Source organism: Lissotriton helveticus, chromosome 5_1 (genome assembly GCF_964261635.1).
Source record: "Lissotriton helveticus chromosome 5_1, aLisHel1.1, whole genome shotgun sequence".
Classification (NCBI taxonomy): Eukaryota; Metazoa; Chordata; class Amphibia; order Caudata; family Salamandridae; genus Lissotriton; species Lissotriton helveticus.
The window spans coordinates 1,536,757,978-1,536,778,401 of NC_136065.1; the positions used below are offsets into that span (position 1 = coordinate 1,536,757,978).

The 20,424-nt window shown below is 42.2% G+C and overlaps 1 protein-coding gene across 1 annotated transcript in view; it reads left to right on the forward strand.

Moving 5' to 3' along the window:
- The window catches only part of SLC26A9 (solute carrier family 26 member 9), a 251,682-nt gene that overhangs the window by 129,204 nt on the left and 102,054 nt on the right, over positions 1-20,424 (forward strand). The window contains exons 2-6 of the mRNA XM_078644590.1: positions 5,888-6,029; positions 13,413-13,552; positions 13,805-13,915; positions 14,472-14,647; positions 17,162-17,326. Of these exons, the coding sequence (XP_078500716.1) occupies positions 5,905-6,029; positions 13,413-13,552; positions 13,805-13,915; positions 14,472-14,647; positions 17,162-17,326 (717 nt within the window). The 5' untranslated portion in view covers positions 5,888-5,904. The remainder of the gene's footprint in view (positions 1-5,887; positions 6,030-13,412; positions 13,553-13,804; positions 13,916-14,471; positions 14,648-17,161; positions 17,327-20,424) is intronic.

A 20,424-nucleotide genomic window follows, 5' to 3' on the forward strand; every position in this document is an offset into this window, starting at 1 on the left:
CATTTGGGCTCTAACATATATATAGCCCAATGTAGCCCAATATATATTTTTTCAAAGTTAATTTTCGTAAAAACCACTGGAGCATATATCTTGAGACATAGCAAAGGCACATCAGGGTACCAGTCCCTACAATTTTGCCAAGTTTGGTGGAAATCCATTCAGCCGTTCGGGCTAAAAGTGAGTCCAACCGCCCTATGGAAATTAACATGGGGAAAACACGTTTTGGGAACCCCCTTTTATCTCGGCCCCCGCTTGACGTATCCCCCCGAAACTTTCAGGGAAGGAGTGGAGCGCAGCGAGGCAAAGTTAAGGAAAATTGCAGGCAGATCCCTCATTCAGCGCCAAAGTTATTCCCAATAGAATGTTGCGGATTTCCTATGGAAAACGATCCTAACTATAACTACCTACTGGCGACCGCCAGTGTGTTATATATATATATATATATATATATATATATATATATATATATATATAGTTAGATAGATAGATAAATATATATGTATATATCTATATCTATATATATATGTATATACATATATCTCTTTTTTAAATATAAGTATGTGGCTGAATATATAGTTGAGTATAGGCAATATGTCACAGGGAGCCGTGCACAGTGGGGGTACACTGATGGCAGAGGCCTTGGCTGCAAGCCATACCTTCTCCCAAATCGAGGGTTGCACAGCCAAAATCCCATGCGCCACAGGAGTAGGCTGACTGCAGTTGGTAAGTGCAGGAAACGGATGGAGGCCAGGCTCTGTACCCTATGTTGGGTGTACTGCTTTTCCTATGGGCAGGCCCTGCATCCTCCTCCCTTCCTGTATCCTACCCCCATAGTACACAGCCTTCAGGAAAATATGCATAGGCTAAGTTTTGGTTTGTGGTAAGATGGACAGACAGTAGTTAAAACATTTGCCCGTGTCTTTGTTTTCTTTTATGATCATGAAACTCTTGAGTTAGAAGTGATTAGAGAGTTATGAAAGTCTGTATTCAGAAATTATTCCAGAGTCAACCACAAAATGGCAGTCGCTTACTGCACCTAAAATGGCAACTTGCATGAGTCTCGAACGTTTTGTAACTCAAGAGTCATATCGTGACTTTGCTGTTTTTCCTTGTGTGGCTTTTGAGATTTCCATGCCTGTGGAGGATACCCTCAGATTTCCCTGGTTCAGGCACCTCGGAGGGATCTCCTTCTACTCCATTGCTGTGCAATGTTTTTTCCAGAGTGCAAAACTCTTGAGTCTCATCCACCTCAAGAGTTTTAAGATGGCTTTAAAGAAACGGTGTACATTTTCAGAGCCCTTATCCAGCAAATCACTTTTTCAAATGAAAAATCAAAATGTGGTTGGCAGGAATTATGAGTCTCGACTCTCATCTTAACCCTTTAAGCCCATTCACAAATACTTTTGTATGCTAATATCTCAAAAGCTACTGAACTGATTTATAACAAGCCAAAAAAAGCACACTTTCCAATTATAGTTCTGCTTTCATGACAGGTTTGGTGTAAATCTGTTCTGTGGTTCGAGCTGTAGGTGTGAGCAAAGTTCTGATTGAAGCTAAAATGGGAAATCACTTCATTTTTGATCAACCACTCCCTTAATGTTTTTCCCTTCATGCACCTGCACAACAGTTAGCATACTGGCCTTATTTGACTGGCCTAGTGATTTCCCAAGTTTCATCCAAATCCATCCATGCAGTTACAAGCTAGTGGTAAATCTAAAAATGCCTTTTCAATGGAAATTGCGTCTGAACCATAAGTACACCGAATAGTTGTATAGAGTAAGAGAGGGGGAAGAGGGACAGATGATACATATGGGATAACTGCATAATGTAGGCTTATATTGCCCTCAAGGGCAAAGGTACATGTATTTCTAGACCGATACTGTTGGGTGTCTATAAAATAAACACGAATAATAATTGCACATTTAAAAATGTAATGTTTCGAAAAGCACAACCTTTGCTTTTATCAAAAGGAGTTATCTTATCGGGCTGACAGGAATTAAAATCTTAAAGTTGTATCTTCCTTTTTTGAAGCGAATGTTAATTAGATAGCAGATAACAATTAAGCTGGATAGAGTGATTTGTGCTGGTCATCATGGTGATGAAACCTGTATTTCATAGAGACCCAAAACATAACTTGAATATTTTCTCAGGGAAGATTTACATATTAAATTGTTATATTTGGAGCGGACTAGTTATTTACATTATTATAATGATGTTATAATGATGCCTTTAATTAAATGTTGCTTTAACATTTCTTTTTGTTCAAATATTTAATGTCAACTAATATAAGAGTCTAGATCTAGATATCTACAGAGAATAGTAATGATTATAGATAATGCAATAGTATTTATATAAGAATTTACTAAGTTCATTACATATTTATATTCATTTACTTATGTATTATTTACTTATTTATTGGACAGTTTTGTATAGCATGGACAACATCTGAGTTTAAGAGTGTTTTACGCAGCAGTGCTATCTAAACGTACCTTTCGGATTTTCTCCATTTACATTAGAGCACTTCAGGGAAAACAGTTGTATAAAAAATATCATCCAATAACAGCAGCATTTAGAGCATTGAGTGGTAACAAAATATCACACAAGAACAGTAACAATTACAGAGCAAGCCCTTAAGGAGTGTTTGCATATAATACTTATAAAAGCTATTTAGGTTATCAATGATTTATCTGATGTGTGTGATCGCTGTGGGTGGACTTGGCATTAGATAAAAGTTACTCCAGTCATTTTTAAATGTATCACAAGTTAGAACTATTCTCCTGTTTACCAGAAAGGAATTGCAAATGTTGTATCCATCTCGAAAGAAGGACTGCTTTAGTGTTTTTGATTCCTCCATAACCAACGTTTTCGGTCAAGGGTGTCATGCCTCCTTAGGTAGTGCAGACCAACTGAGAGTCACAGTTTCTGATAGAAGTACTTCAGCATGGATCCATGTATTGCTCTATTGGTGTTGTATGCAAGTTTGAGAATATTCTTTGCTTCTGCTGGAAAGCAATTGAACTATATTATAATTGAGAGATATGGTACAAAGGGTTTGAAAGAAGCATGGGGAACTTTGGAAATTCTCACTATGAGGGAATTCTCATAGTCAATCTTGACAGATCTATGGCTCAATATAAAAAAAGTACCCTGGGCAACTAATATTAGAAACAAAAAAGCAGTATACGGTAGAGATAAATTCAGCCTATAGTTACTTATGCCACAGTGAAATCATTAATTTTCATCAGGAATTAGTTTTTTCAATCATAGGTTTCTAATAACAATTTATTACATAAAGCCCATCTGTACATCTGTCTACATTACAGAATATAACAGATTTGTAGATCTCAGGAAAGAAAGTTAAGAAAAGACAATTACAAATGTCATATGTGAAAACACGACGAAAATCTTTGAATATCTTACAAAAGCCTGCAAAAAATAGGCTAGCTTATTATCCAATTGTTCCTTATTGCTTCCTTATTATTAAGGACATAATGTCTTTATATAATTAGTCCAAATTTCAATCCACCAGGAGGTAGTCACAGTTGTTCTAAGCAAGTTGTCCTAAATCAGATTTGGTTAAGAACTCTTTGATACCTCAAAGCAGTCTAATTTGGAATTGTGCTTTGAGATTATTATATATTGCTGGAAATGTAGGTGCGATCAAGTGTGAAGTCCAGATATCTAGCAGTGTCCACATGGTTTGGGTTGCCATAAAGTACTGTCCTCCTTTGATCCAATTTTGTGTTGGTGGTTGTCCGCAGGAAGGAGTGATGAGCAGAAATCTTGTCTTTATTGGGTTTAGCTTCAAGTGGTGGTAACTCAAACAGGAAGAAATACCTTTAGAATTAGAGGTAATATATCTCTTGAGGGGGTGAGATTTTCAAATATAGTTGTATGTCAGCAGCACAGAAATATTTCATGATGTTTGATTATTTTAGATTGACCACAAGGGGTTTCTTGTATATATTGAATAGAACCAGCTACAGTACTGAATGTGGGGTACCTTTTGCTGCTGTTGCAGCCGTGTAGGAGATAGAGTTGGCTATTTTATTTCATTGATCTCGGTTTTCCAAGAATGATGTGAACCAGCTAATGCCATTTAGTCCTACACATTCTTTGAGTATTCTCAGGAGTGAAGGATGATTTACCATGTCCAAGGCAGCTAATAAATCCAGGAGGGCGAGGAGGTATGGTCATGGTTCATCTTTGCTAAAATGTGATGGGCTTCGCCTGCTATTTTTAAAGTGTGGCTTCAGTGCTGCATGAAGATATTTCTACTTATTTCCCACATATTACAACTCTTAGAAGTAAATTGCCAAAGTGGAGGCACCTAGTTAGCGATAGTGAAATAAACATTATCAATCACTGTTGTATTATAAGTGTGTCAGGAAAGTTAACATCATACCATGGTTCAAAATATATTCAAAAGAATTCATTTTGACTAAGACCTGGAAACCAAGAAAGTTAAGTCTCCGCTACTGTTGCTTTCCCTACCTTTCTCCATAATTGAACAAAGACAAAGGTCCATGGAGGAATTAAAGAGATAAGTGATGCCATTTGAAAGGCTGCATCTCACCGCGCAGAAGTCACACCTTGCTAGTTATTTTGAGCATTCAGCACCATAAAATAGGAAAAAAGTCAACAGTACATGACATGAACAGTTACTGGAAATATTTGCGTAAATGATACCCTGGCCTGTTTTGCACAAATGTATTCATGTTCTGCTCTGTAGTTCAAGTTCAAGTTCATGCATTTATAGAGCGCACTACTCACCCAGAGGGTCTCAAGGCGCTTGGGGGAGGGGTTTACTTTTTATCGAATAGCCATGTTTTCAGTTCTTTTCTGAAGGAGATGTGATTCTGAGTAAGGATTCTGAGTAGCACTCCTTATTGCATGTGTACTACCCAACCATGATTGGTAGAGGTCCATGATGAAGGTAAAAATCACATCAGATGTAGAGGTCACAAATAACGATGCCTCAGTCTGCCTCAGTAACAAAGCACAAACGCACAGATGCCAGGGTGACACTGGCAACCAGTGAACCATTCTAAAACCACATTAAAATCTAGCAGTGTCCAAAGGTTTCATTTTGTGTGTGAAAAGACTTCAAATATCAAATACGTTTGGGACCCATATTTAAAGAAGGTACACGGGTTCTAAGCTACAAAAATCAACAAGTTTAAAGACAATCTGGTACCTCTGAAAATCGGGTATGTGTTGTTTGTCATTATACTGAGATCCACAATATTGACCGGCATTAATATTGCATCCACTACATCGCCTACCACTACATCACAAAGTACATTTATAAATGCTGTACTTAAATCCACTTGTACTCATCCTGGAAAGTAAGAATATTTGGAGTTAGGAATAGTAATGATATACGTACCAGGCAATGTAATGTTAGATAGATGTAGCGGATGCAATGTTATTGCCATGCGATATATCACATGCAATATATTTACCCCACCTTGGCAGGTAAGAAAAATACCTTTTAATGCAGAGGCGTAACACAAAATGATGAGAACCTCTTACATAGTGTTGCAAGCAGCCCCCAGTCACCCTATATAGCTCACAGATATTAATAGGACTTGGGTTGAATTGGGTTGATACCCCTGTGTTTGAAGGAAGTTTTCTTTCTGGTAACTAGCTCTTCGCCGCACAGTGTGTATTTCATCCTCTGTGGAATCCGTTCCTGTCCCTGCAGGCCAGCAGGCCTTAAAGACATTTCTGACTTTTCTGACTACTTTGGGGATGTCTTACTTTACTTTTCTTGCCAATTGTTTTGCTACTCTTGTATGTTTGTGTTTATTCATAAATGACATCGACCATTTATCAGAAGACCAGCAATGTCTAACAAAATTGATTTTTGCGTTGATTTGTGAAGTCACAGGTGAAGAGAAGATGAACCAGACCAGACCACGGTATATCATAGACCGCACAGCCTACTCCCTGGGGCTCTTCGATGAAGAATATGAGAAGAAATCTCGCAGCTACCCTATTGGAGGCAAAGCTAAGAAACTCTTTAGGTAACCAAATCATTTTTTTATGGTGGCAAATGCACATTACTAAGAGATCTCATTGGCACTAAGATATTACAATAATTATAGCCACAATAAGGAGATTGTGTACACACTGTGGAAGCTTGGGCTCAATACTCAAGTCATTGCCATCTTGTGACTTTAGATAGAGAGCCTCATCTTGTCTACCTAGGAATCATTTTTCCATTGACCAAATTGCTGGGCTAACCATTTAAAAGGATCTACCTGGAAGCCTTGCTTGTTTTCTGATCACACTCAATAATACATTTTGGTCTCATTTAGAGCGTGCTGTCTGTCCCGACAGGTGAGTGGAGGCTATGGCCGAGGACTGCCCTCCCTGCTTATTGAGCTCCCTACCTGGTGGAAATCTCGAAATCGTGCAATACAACAGGTGGTTGCAGTGAAGTCTGTGAAATTTACCAAGCAAGCACTGTGTTTGCAGAACCCATCCAAGAAAGCTTTTTGCTTTCCTGGACCAAAGCCAGACATGGATGTTTGTCGCAAAAAAAAAACAATAGTTGCCCTTAGACACAGGGAGATTTCTCCATGCGCATGGGAACCAATGAGTGACCCAGTGGCAGAAGGGATGTCATGTTAAAGATCGTGTGTACTGAATTGCAAGTGATATTATAATCCAAAGGAATATCGAAAGGACTGACCTTTTTTCAATTGCCATAAGTGGTTTGAAATCTATTCCAAACGTTAACTGAATGAGCGATGTAATCAACTATTTAAAAAAATTAATTTGTAAGGGGAATGTCTCTGCCCCATGGTTCAACGATACGTTGAAAAATTTGAAGCAGGGTTCTAAACAGGCAGAAAGAAGATGGAGGCGGGATTACGGGGAAGCATCAAGGAGGTTATGGAAAAGTAAAGTCTTGGAATACAAAAGTTTGATTAAGAAATCCAAGGCGGACTATTACTCCTCCGTGATTTGCACAGCTGCTAACAGCTCTAGGAGTATCTTTAATATACTAAATAGTCTGACCAGTCCTGAATGCTCTAAGAATGCCATTGTCCTGTCTGAAGGACTCTGTGATAACTTGGCTAAATTCTTTAAGGAGAAAATTGAGCACATTATCGAGGATTTGGAGGTCTCCCCTGTCACTTGTCACCCCAATGACATCGAAGTTGAGGCAACGGTAGGCAGGGATGATGATTCTGCCTGGGCGTTGGGGGAACCACTACTTGAGTTCCCACTCCTCACGGAAGATGCATTTCGTGGGTTAGCTACGGGGATCTCTTCTGGGTCTCCTCTGGACCCTGTGCCATGCAAAATCTGGAAGGAGTATGAGGAGGAATTGTTCCCCACACTCCGCCTAATTTGCAACCAATCCCTTGCTACTGGCACTGTACCAGCGCAGTGGAAACAGGCGGTGATTTCTCCCCTGCTGAAAAAGCCCTCTTTAGATCCAGAATGCTCCAAAAATTACAGGCCCATTTCCCTGCTGCCTTTTCCTGCTAAGGTGGTCGAGCGCCTGGTCAGTGCAACCCTCTCTAAACACCTGGAACAGCATCATTTACTAGAGAATGATCAATTTGGTTTCCGGCCAGCTCACGGGACCGAAACGGCTCTGGTGACTGCCGTAGATGAGCTTCAGAGGCGTGCAGACAGGGGACAGATAGCGTTTCTGATTCTGTTAGACATGTCTGCCGCCTTTGATACAGTTAACCATAAGATTCTGCTGAACCGTCTTTCTGAGGCTGGGGTGAGAGGTAGTGCCCTGGCGTGGTTTCGATCTTTCTTGCAGGATAGGCAGTAGGCGGTGTCTTTGACCCCCTTTCAATCGGCGTTCAATCTGGTGCCTTATGGAGTCCCACAGGGCTCAGCAGTGAGTCCCATACTGTTTAATCTCTATCTAAAACCTTTGATCTCTCTTATTAAAACCTATAATATTAAGAATGTGAACTATGCTGACGACACGCAGATGATCCTCTCCTTTGAGGGAGAGGACTCAACATCTGTGGAAGTTTTCCACAACTGTCTGCGTGACACGTCACGGTGGCTAAAAGATAATTCTCTTCAGTTTAATGCTGGTAAGACGGAGGTGCTTTTCAGCGCCGGGAATAAGATCTCCCGTCCATTTCCAGAAAACTTTTGGCCTCCGCAAACAGTGACCAAAGTACGGCCTGTGGCTTCAGTCCGTAACTTAGGGGTTATGCTTGATCAAAAGCTCAGTATGGAGACTCATGTAAAAAAAACGACCGCCTGTTGCTTTGCTATTCTTCGATCTCTGAGGAAAGTCTTGCCACTTTTACCATCTCAGGCACGTGCTCAAGTGGCGAGGTGCACAATCCTCAGTAGATTGGACTATTGCAACGCCCTTCTGCTGGGCTCCCCTGAGTTCCTGCTGGACAGGCTTCAAAGGCTGCAATCAGCGGCTGCTAGGATGGCTTTGGGGCTTCCTAGAAAAGCACATGGGCCGTCTGCCCTTGCGAAGCTGCACTGGCTACCTCTGCGACAGAGGATACAATTCAAAGCCCTTTGTCTGGTGTTCAGGGCTCTTCATGGAATTGGGCCTGCCTCCCTGCAATTGAAATTTACCTGGTACAGACCAACCAGGCCTCTTCGGTCGTCAGCAGCCAGGCTGGTGAAAGTACCTAGATTTAAGAAGGTCAGAGCAGGTGGCAGATCCTTTGAGGTGGCCGCCGCTAAACTATGGAATCTGCTCCCATTCGAGATTAGGCAAACCACAGAACTTCTCCCATTTAGGAGAAAGATTAAAACCTGGCTGTTTCCTAAGTGATCTACTGTGTGGTTTTGTCCTGCTTGATACTTGTACGCCTATGAGTCAGTTAGCGCCAGGATGCCTGCAAGGTGACAGCGCGCTTTATAAATGAAATAAATAAATAAATAAGATCTACCTTTGGAGCCGCCTGAGGCTCTTTCAATTGAAATAACACAGCAGTTTTCTCACCTTTAAATGGGGTGGGAGAACTTCATGTTTGGCAGAAGTGTGACTGCCAAATTCTAAACGCCTGCCCCCCTCGTGTTTACAATCAACAGCCACTTGTGACCAATGCAATGCAACTATTCGCTTTTTTAATAGTTTAATTTTTTGGCTTAATTTAGAGGAGAATTACACATTGAAGCACTGAATTTCCAATCAAATTGTTTTGCACTCCCTCCTAAATGAGAAGTAAATTCCAATGCGGGTGTAGACTCATGTTTGCACTCAAACTGAGATTACACCTCATCCACTAATTGTTTACCCAAAGGTTTGCCCCTGCATGATTTACAACAGGACAAACTGGGTGCAGATTACATTATTAGTTTTAAAACCAACTGAAACACATAAAAAACACAATTTATGAAAAAACGTCATCAGGATTCGCACAAGATTACACATGCATATTTTTTATGGGCCCTTGCCAAGAATTATGCTACAACTGGGATGCATCCAAATCTAGCACAGATGGTGTCATACAGATAGGAGGGGTTCTACTGCAGCCTTAATAATAGTTAAGTTAGAGCCTTAGAAACGTTGTCTAATTTAGGCCTACTCACTACTCCAGTAAAAAAAGTAAGTATTAAAGGTACATTAAACTAAGACTCACTTGCCACAGATTTTACTCTATTGCTGCCAGCAAGTACTCACAGAACGATTTGATAAAGCGTTGGATACAATTTGCTTTGATTATTGCCAATTGTGCGCTTGCACCAAACTCCTGAAAATGAATCCCTGGTACTTGAAGTTGCCTGTGTTTCGGATCTCCAAGCATAGTAACATATCCTATATTGAATGGTTTTTTTAAACTTGTAGGGTAAGATGATTATACAGATTGACTCTGGTTTATCGCCATTATCAACTAGTTGTCCATGTACAGGTCAAAAAACACCAGGGCATCCCAATACATGGACATTAGCTCCCTTGTGACACAGAAGATTAACGCAAAAAGAAAACATGATGGACGGAATGCTGAACAAATCGAACACTCACCCCCAGTCACAGATCTGGGTTCAAGACACCTTTTTTTTGGCTCACCACTCCACCCCAGTTTGGACCCAGCCATATGTAAATCACTCTTTACCCTTCTCCCCATGGGACAGTCCAGCCCAAACTTCCAGGTCAGGTCCTTTTTGGACCGGAAACAAGCATCCTGTCTTTAGGGGTTTCAGGGTACCACCTCCTCATCAGCCAGCCATGCTTGAATCCAATTGTACCGTCAGCATGGGACCCACGTCTTGGCATACTCTTCCCATTTAGGGTGACAAAGGCTAAAAGAACAGATGATGGATGGAATGCTGAACAAATCAAACATTCACCCCTAGTCACAGATCTAGGTTTAATCCATCATTTCATTGCTCACCACAGCACCCCAGTTTGGATCCAGCCATATCCAGATCAAGCTTGACCCTGCTCCCCATGGGAACAGTCAATCCTGAACTGCCAGACCAGGTCCTCCCTGGACCCGAAACAAGCATCCTGGGACCAGTTTCACCCCTTATCAGTCAGGCTAGCTTGAATCCAGTGGCACAGTGAGTACAGGACCCACGTCTAGGCATTCCCTTCCCACTTTGGGCAACAAAAGTAAAAAGAACCATTCCACTGGACTCAAATTAGCCTGGCTGATGAGAGGTGAGACCCCGAAACAGGTCCCAAGATGCTTGTTTCCGGTCTGGGGAGGACCTGGCCTGGTAGTTTCAAATGGACTGTTCCTATTTGGAGCAGGGTCAAGACTGATTTGCATGTGGCTGGGTCCAAACTGGAATGACATTGGGAGCAAAAAAAACGATGAATTTAGACCCAGATCTTTGTAATGGTGGTGAATGTTTGACATTGTTCAGCATTCCGTCCATCAATTGTTCTTTTTGCATTTGTCACCCTAAGTGGGACCGGTATGCCCAGACATGGATCCCACGCTCTCCGTGCCACTGGAGTAAAGCTAGCCTGGCTGATGAGGGGTGATACCCTAAAACCAGTCCTAGGATGCTTGTTTCCTGTCTGGGGAGGATATGGCCTGGGAGTTCAGACTGGACTGTTCCCATCGGGAGCAGGGTCAAGACTGAATTGCATTTGACTGGATCCAAACTGGTATAGCATGGTGAGCAAACAAACTATGGATTTAGGCCCAGATCTCTGTACAGGAGGTGAATGTTTGACATTGTTAAGCATTCCATTCACAAGTAGATAAGCTTCAATTATAATAGCATGAAATAATGTGGGGCTAGCAGACAGCCCGAGTTTACCCCCTTGGTGACGTAAAATGCTTGAGGCGGCTCTTTCTTGCTCCTGTCCTTCCTTGGGATTGGCTTCCACAACACAGCGGACTCAAGGGCCAGGCCTAGTCCAGCCTAATTCAGAGAGGAATTTAATTTATTGCCATCTATTTTGGAAAAAGTCGATTTCCATTCCAAAAATGCAAAGTAAGGTTGTCCTTGGCGAGGCAGAAATACTTCACAATGACTGCACACAGGTAGATGCCCTTTTCTTTTGTACTGAACGATGCTTTGTAAGGTATTTTCTATGCAAAGGCACATGAAAGGAGTTGATTTCCAGTGCTCGATGCTAATTAGTATAATTCTAATGGAGCTCTTCCCTTTCATCTGATAACAAGCATTGGCAAAGCCAATAGATCTCACCTGTAACAGGCGGAGCTATTGGCTCAGGCAATGCTTTTTTACTTGATAGTGACAAAGTGCCTTCAAGTAAACAGTGGAAGGATACAATTCAACCAGTTAGAACACCCTGTCATGTAAGATATAAAAAGTGTTCACTAGACTAGCATTTACTACACAATTAGCAACAGCTGTGGGCACTTTAATCACACCAGTGGGAGATTTATTAAAAAAGGTCTTAGAGTGAAAAACTCCCGTATAGCATAATAAACTCAGAAAAATGCTTACTTACCTCAAGCACAAAGGTCACTGAAACGGGAATCAGAGTTTCCTTTGATTACGATTGGGTATAGTCATCATGGTAATACTTATGGGGAAAACAGCATGCTACTCTTATCTTCAGGAGACTTGTAGTGAGTACTTCTTTCAATATAAGTGTGCTCTTTTATTCTGGGTAGCCAAACAATCTTATAAAACCTAACTGAATCGCAGTTTCAATGTTTTTCTAAGCTGACTTTTTGGGACAGCTGGGAGCACCTCAGTTCAGACATAAAACAAGCTTGCCACACATTATTGTTAATTACACACTAATTACATATGCTTCTCTAGGGTAGGCGTTTTAAGTTTCAACACAGCAGGCCTTATAAAGAGAGGCAAAATGTTTGAAATATTTCTAAACCCAATCTTCTAGAAGTAACTGTTTCATGAATAGTAAAGCAAAACAAATGAATTACAAAGTATGGTTCGTTATCCCCACCTCCTTTTCAATTACAGTAAACATGTAAAATGTGTGATTTTCTGCTATAGAGGCCAGCATTTTCTTAGTCCATCAATTTCAGATATTAACACTATGGGGGTCATTAGGATGGCGGGTGGACTTTGTCCGCCCTCCATCCTCTCGGGGAATGGGACCGCCCGCCATCGGTGCGGGGGTCCTGTTGGTGGTATAAAGATGCGCCCGCCACACTGGCGGGCGCATCCTGCATACTTGACATTGTGGCGGGCAGTGATCTCACCCCCTAGAATCCCTGGGGCTCGCTACGGGCCCCCAATGACGAAAAACGCCTGCCTTTCCGTGGCGGAGTAGCCGCCACGGAAAGGCATGTCCCCGCCATAATGCTAATATGGATGGCGGTGTCTCCCAGACACTGCCACTATGTCAGCAGCTTTTCTGCCCGGTCGACTCCTCGACCGGGTGGAAAACCGGCGGACAGTCTTTCCATCCGCTGGGCTCCCCCCGCCATTGTAATGTGGTGGGGGGAGAATTCAGAGCGGGCGGAGGTTTTTTGCGGGCGGATCGCCACCGCCATACGTGCGGTGGCCATCCGCCCGCAATCATAATGGACCCCTATCTGTCCAAAATTATCTCAATGCCTGAATATACTATTAACAGGGAAAAGGTACCAGTTGACTTTTGAAAAGCGTTGGAAAGTGTTTTGGATTTTATGTTCACATCTTCAGTAACTTTTTAAACCGGTTTACTCGAATCTTTTTTTTGTTTGCAAGCTATGCAGCAGAAGGTGTATTATGTGGGTAGAAAGTACGTCTTGTTTTACACCTTTGGATACAGATATACATCTATGGGAATAAGGTTTAATCGGAAGCACTGCTGTGAAGGTTTTACGGAATGAGCAGGTTATCAGTACATACCCAAAGGTATACTTCTTGCCCTCACTTTCCCCAGAACTCCACTTACTACAAAGCTAACAGGGTCACAGAGGGAGGCCTCCATTACTGTACTCCTGATGCAAGATCTGCTATTCTCCTGCCAGAGGCCTCTTGCTCAAGTAACTTTTACTTTTTATTTGCAGCTGTTCAGCCTCTAAGCTAAAAGGGTTAATCTTCTCCATATTCCCTATCCTCACCTGGCTACCAAAATACAAGATTAAGGAATATGCCCTCCCTGACGTGCTTGGCGGACTCAGCGCGGGCACCATCCAGGTGCCACAAGGTGAGATACCTGTGGGAGTGAGGGCCATGCTTTGGGTATTTTGTGAGGGGGCTGGAGGGGGTGAAGAACTGTGTTCTGCGAGAGCAGACACCTGTTCTCTTTTTCTGGATCTTATGTCATTGCTGTTTGCAGATGTTGGGCACCCTTGAAGTATTAGCTGACATAAAATGCATGTTACTCGTTGGTTGTTCCTGAAGTCTAAGTGAGATCAGTGGATGGAGATGGGACACTGACCATGCTTCTCTTTTACAGGGATGGCCTTTGCTTTACTCGCCAACCTCCCCCCAGTGAACGGGCTCTATTCCTCCTTCTTCCCCCTCGTCGTATACTTCTTCATGGGAGGCATTCCCCAGATGGTGCCAGGTGAGATCCTTGTATTAAAAAAACTACACTTAGTCCGAGATTTTCTTCCTTCCGCATGCCAGTTTTACTGCTGAAATTCCTTCTTTAGGGCTACCAGCCAAACGTACAGTTTTTGAGATGCATATGTCCTTGTACAAACTGCTGACAGGAGCTTCAAGGATTTTTATTAAAAGTTAAATAAAGATATTTTGAAGCTAAAATGATGGCCGTTTAAATAAAAAAAACTAAAGAAAATAATGTAATGGATAAATAACACATTGAGTAAATATACATTTGATTCACTATGTAGAAAGTAAAAAAGCATTCACAGGGGACAATGGATTGAAAGCATTTTAAAAATGTGAACACTATTTCACTGCATTAGTTGAGGATGAAATTCACACTTCCCTGGAGAGATATAAGGGCTTTCATGCAGGAGTACTTGCAAAAGATAACTTACTTTCCCGCCCACCATTATCTAAGGATCCTCAGGGGTCTACTATAGCCATTATGGATTACTATGGATCTGTATGTTATTTCTGAGGAAGCTTCTAACACTCCAACTTTCTGTTCCAAGGTACATTTGCTGTGATCAGTATTATTGTCGGCACTGTGTGCCTCGACTTAGCGCCGGAAACTGATTTTCAGACATTCAACTCAACAATAAATGCAACAATTACGGATATAGCAGCCATGAACACAGCAAGGCTGAAGATCTCCGCCACACTGGCCTGCTTGACGGCGATCATACAAGTAAGGTCCTCACCCATGTTCTGCAAACCCAAGAGTACTGTGAATGCAAGTTGCAATGGCAGAGGAGGTCACCCTGTCTAGCTCAGTGTCCCGCAGGATCCATCATGGAGGGAACTGTATCGAATGCTTAGCTTCAAGAAGATGTCCGAGAGTAGCTGGAGGGGTTCAACAGTGCAAGAAATCAGGCGTTTCCACTCATTGCCAGCCTCCAGGAAACCTTCAATGTGCCTCTTAATGCTTTCCGTCCATAGTCCTGTGATTTCCCACAGGAGTCTTCATCCCATTATGTCACACGTTCCCTGCTTAGCTTGCGTATACTTTTGTCGATATTCTTGCGAGGGGCCTTAGAGTCTCAGGTCTCCATCTCTTGAAACTCAAAAGTATTTTATTGGCTGCATAATATTTATGCAAAAGACTGTGTTCTAAAATGGTTATGTTGGAGTCCCTCCTCAGTCTGATCTTGTCTGGGCTCAATACGCTTCCCTGTTTTTAATTTAAAGGTCATGTTATATCACGTCATATTGTACTATATTATGCCATATTATGTCATGTAACGTTATGTCATGACTTGTTACATTACGTTATGACATGTCAGCTTGTGTTATTTTATGTTATGATACAATAACTCATTCAACGCTTGCTGACTCTGTCTCAGCGGATGGCTTTCGTCTGTGACATACTCTATGTGCTGGTGGAATAATCCAGCCCTCCTGTCCCCATATCAGCTTGGTAAAGACAGAGAGACTGAGCATACTGCAATGTCTATGCCACCCCAGATATGAAATAGTATCTCATTATTCAAAACCTAATACGTTCTTTCAGAGGGTGGGGTTAAGGATACTTCATTAATTTAATTATGAACAAATATAAATGGGATAGTTTAAGTCGCACACATACGCAGCACACATAGAAGTTTCAAAACGCCATTTAAAGATTGTTTATGTGCACTTTCCTGCACATAAACTATCTTCCTCTCAACGCAGACACCCTTGCACTATGGTGCATGGGTGCCTGCATTGGTGCTAGGCTGCTCAATTTAGCTTCAGAAGTGGCGGAATGTGACGTTAAGCCAAGGAGGCTAACACCCCGCTCTGCCACTTCTCTAGTAAATGTGACCCTCAGTGTCATTTTCTTCAAGGCTACAGGTTGACAAGCTGGATTCTTTCCTACCTAGTTAAACATTTGAGAATCTAACCAGATACTCAAAACACTAAGCTATAGAGATGAGGTTGGGTAGCATTTGGCATGCTGTGGGAAAAACAGTTGCTTGGAAAGACTAACAACTGCTCTTTGTGGGAAAACCACCACCTTGAACTTACAATCAAAAGTGTACAGAAAGTGTACCCCATTACCTAAGGTGAAGAATAAAGCACCCAACATGCAGTTAGCATTTGGGGCAGTGGTGGGTGGTCACGAATTCTAGTTATCACAGATAGAATCTCTCTCAATAGGCTCACCAGAGGGATGTTAGTCTCACCTCCTAATCGTGGGGTGCATTTTAATTGTACCCCATTTCCAGAAGACCCCGATGCTCAGCTGGAGGGCAATAGATCTCTTGGCATGTGGAGCGCTAGCAATTGGACTTGCAATACAGGTTTCCGTGAACCGGAAAACGCATGAGGTTAGGCAGAATGATGAAATCAGGAAGACAGTGACAAGAGGCTAGTGGACAAGGGACATCCAACATTTGTGAGACCACCAAGCTTCTTAGTAATTTGTGGACAGTGGGTTGGCCTACCAGTATTATCTAGGAAAAAAGGAAATTAAGACAGATTGCATTTACATGGGCAAACACAGAGGGGCATATTACCAACAACTATCGATAATTATCGCTATGTTGGCTTAGCGGCAATAATTTTATCGCCGTGTTGCGGCGATTTTTATCGCTTAGGAGCCTTGCTATTATCAAGGTTTATCTCCTAAGCGATAAAAATCGGCCGAAATGCATGAATATCGCTGTAAAGTCAGCGATATTCATGAATTACCGAGCTAATGCTCTTAGCCATGTTATCCACCTCCCATTGGATAACATGGCTAAGAACTGCTCAGGGCAGGTGTTAGCTTTTGGAGATATTCGCGCTTAGCGCTTAGCGCGAATATCTCCAAAAGCTGGTAATAGGAGATAGCGATGTTGCGACTGTTTCCAGTCACTAACATCTTGGTACGCCCACTTTGCATGTCATTAGTGATAAATATCTCTGACATGCAAAGCTGGCCCAAGATGGTCGCTATCTCCTACTAGCTGTCTCTAACTGGTGTTAGCGACAGCTAGGTAATAGGGAGATAATTTTATCTCCGCTTTCTTGGCTTTTAAAGCCAAAAAAGCAGAGATAAATCCCTTGATAATATGCCCCAGAGTTCCAGCCAACTTCCTAACCAGTAGGAAGCGCCATAATCCAGAAGCACGGGGGTGCCTGATGAAGCTAGCAGTAGTATAATGTTGTTATTGTTTTATCTCTAGTTTCTTTCCCTGCTTTCCCTTTCCCCCAGTTATTTTTGTGCCCTCCATTTCAGATCTCCCTGGCGTTTGTGCAGTTCGGCTTTGTTGCCATTTACTTGTCGGAGTCCTTTATCCGCGGCTTCATGACAGCGGCGGGGTTGCAGATTCTCATCTCCGTGCTGAAGTACATCTTTGGCGTGACCATCCCGCCATACAGCGGCCCCTTGGCCATTGTTTATGTGAGTATAATGCAATAAGAATTGCAACAATAATGTCAAGTAAAAATCATGGAAATCGGTGTCAGGACTGCTAGAACCGCCAGACCATCGACTTTAAGAGCTTTAATGGGCCAAGTGTAGTAAGAATTGTCTTTGACCAGCAATGATTTGTTTTACTAATTAGAAAGAACGCAGGAAATTACTCTGTTTGATCCCATGATTGACCGAGGTCCTGGAATACTTTTTAAAGCATTCTAATAATGAATTAAAACGAAAATCAAAACAGAATTTTTTTTTGCAAATTGTTTTGAATCGCACAGGCAGAGTTTATATTGGGAAATAGATGATTTGTTCCCATAAGGCTATCAGCCAAGGGTCACCCACAATGCCCTGCGCCCGTCCAGCTCTCCACCTCTGTGATGTTGGGCTGTGATATACAGTTTGATATTGTAGTTGTCAGCAATTTACCTTGAGTTCAAAATACAACAACAGTGTCGAGATATAGCAGTCGGTCATTGGAAGGAAAGGTGCTGCGTTGCAGTTGTGACTGCAGAGAGATGGACCTGGGTACAAAATAAAAGCACAGCAGCTGGTTTGAATCGTGAGTGTGAACAGCAGGGACAGGTATACTCATAATATGTCTTTTATTTTACTGCCAACTATCATGCAGTATACCTGGTACTTAGATTTACGAATTCACAGGTTGATTTTCACATTTTTGTAAGTTGGTGTAAAATCAATAGGTGCAAAATAACATAAGGAGCAGTTGGTCTTCCACTGTAGTCACCTAGAAATACAACTGAGCTCCAGGGGCTTAATGAAAGAAGCAAACAGTTCTTCATAAGAAAATTATAGAGCCTTAAGCAAAAAGTATTTTACTGCCATGTCAGGAGGCAGCAATATTGCCTTATTTGGTCCACCTACAATGAGCATTCCTCTTTGAGAGTCTAAATGTTAGTTTTCTGGGCCTACAGAAAATACCTTCTTCAAAATACTTTTCTGTATCCAGACTGTTGATTGCCATTAGCTAAAAGATTTAGCAAAATCCAGAGTTGCTGCATAAATTATTCATGAGCTTTCATAAAAATAAAGGAGCTATTTTTACACATCCAGCTATTTTAACTAAAAGGTGTTTATGACGCCCTTATTAAACAAACAGATCATCTGTCGGAATATTTTGCTGCTTCATCTGCTCAAGCAAGGCTTCTTTGCACAAGTGAGATACCCCAGAAAGTTGTTTCATACCGAGCACAAGAAGGGCTCCTGTATCAAAAGAGCCCATCGTCGAGCGGACTGTGTCCAGTATACCAGAGTGCCATGGCAAAACTTGACATGCGTCTCCTCCTGGCTGAACGGAAGGCCAGTCAATAAAAGTTAAAGCTACAACCCAGTGGCCAACGTGAGCATTCCAATGCAAACAAGCATTTGCAATAGGTCTCGCATTTACCGAGTTTGAGCTATCGGCACTCTAAACGACAGTGCCTTTTATTTATCTTTTAGTTTTTAAAACATAAATAAAAGGCATTGTCATTTACAATGCCAATAGCTTGAACATGCGCAAAATGCGAGACCTATTGCATTGCAAATGCTTGGTTTATTTGTTATTTCACCGCAGATCCACAGTACCATTTTTAATAAATACATAATACATGTATGGTCCCCAGGGAAATGAAGGTTCAACATGTATGTATATATATCATGCCTTGAGGATCCGCGGACCCAATAGATTGAAGATCTGATTGGCTGCATAACATCAACAAAGATGTTGCTTTGGATAGCCTGGCGGGGGAACCTTTGTCTGCCATAAAATATTGCCTAAAGCTTCCTTTCCAATATATTTGTGATTTATGTAGCATCAACATGCAGCTTTTAGGCTGCTTCTGACCCCATGTAGCCTTGTCAGCATACATGAACACGAAAAGACACAGTATAGCAAGCAGTGTGGGTGCAGTTGAGTCGTGGCATCACTGTCGCTTTACCTCCAAAGTATTTTTGAGCCTAGCCTGTAATTAATAAATGTATCCCATAAAGGGCAACAGAACATTATAAAATGTACACGCTTTTACTACCGACCCTTTCCGCCTCTCGCCTAGTGTTGGATTCTTGGTTTTATGTGAAGGACTAGATGGAGCCTTTGAAGTAGAGAGATAGCAGATAATTTGAATGAGTAAGCAGATAAACAATGTTCTCTTCATGCTGTACATACTTGGCTCGGGTGCAGAAAAGCCCCTCGAGCTGCTGTGAGGGAATGCCCGAGCATATATGTAGGTGCGAGAGTCTTCCGCTAATGGCGGTACTGACTTACGAGAGGAGATATGTGGCTCAGCGCCCCGGAAATGCTTGAAATCCACCGCAGCCAATCGGATTTCTTGTTTGTCCCCTTCCATTTCATAGAGTCTAAATCTGGCACCGTGGAGAAAATATAGAAGTGAGAAACAGCATGCGAATTTCTGGCACACTTGGTGATGGTGGAAGAGGCCAAGCGTTCACAGGTGAAGGCCTGTTTGTTCCCTCTGAGCATGCCACCACCTTGTGATGCTGCAGACCAGACGCAGCAATTCCAGCCCAGCCTGTAAACACATGGGACAGCGCTGGGCGTGAGATTGCCTGGGTGCGAACAGAAAGGGAAACCAGCTGAAGCAGCGCATGTCGTACCGGCTGCGAGAAACTCATTAAACAAAATAGTGCTTCCAGACTAAATAATACATACTGTGTAATAAGCGAAGTAAAGGGGCCAGTCGCCATGGGAGTTAACAAATGAAGCAAGGTGGTCCTAAGGTGGGACTAACAAGCCAATTACTGAACCAGTAGCCTGCATTTACGAAGGACAAAGAAAAAAGCCAATGACAAATATGGGCGGGGAGTGGGTGGGGCTTCTCCTCCATACTCTACTACAGCAGATTGCCAGAGCAGCACATGCGCGCTGACTCAGGCTCAACCTAAAAATGTGTCCTGCTGCAATATGGTCATCAGTACATGCCTCCCGTAGTCCTCATTGCATTGTGTTAATGGTAGGTCAGATGCTAAAGTAGGGTGAGCTTCCCACAAAGATGCTAATCAAAAGACTTGGTTCTTTTTTCTGGCTGTAATAAGTGCTATTCTTGCTGACTGGTTATGAA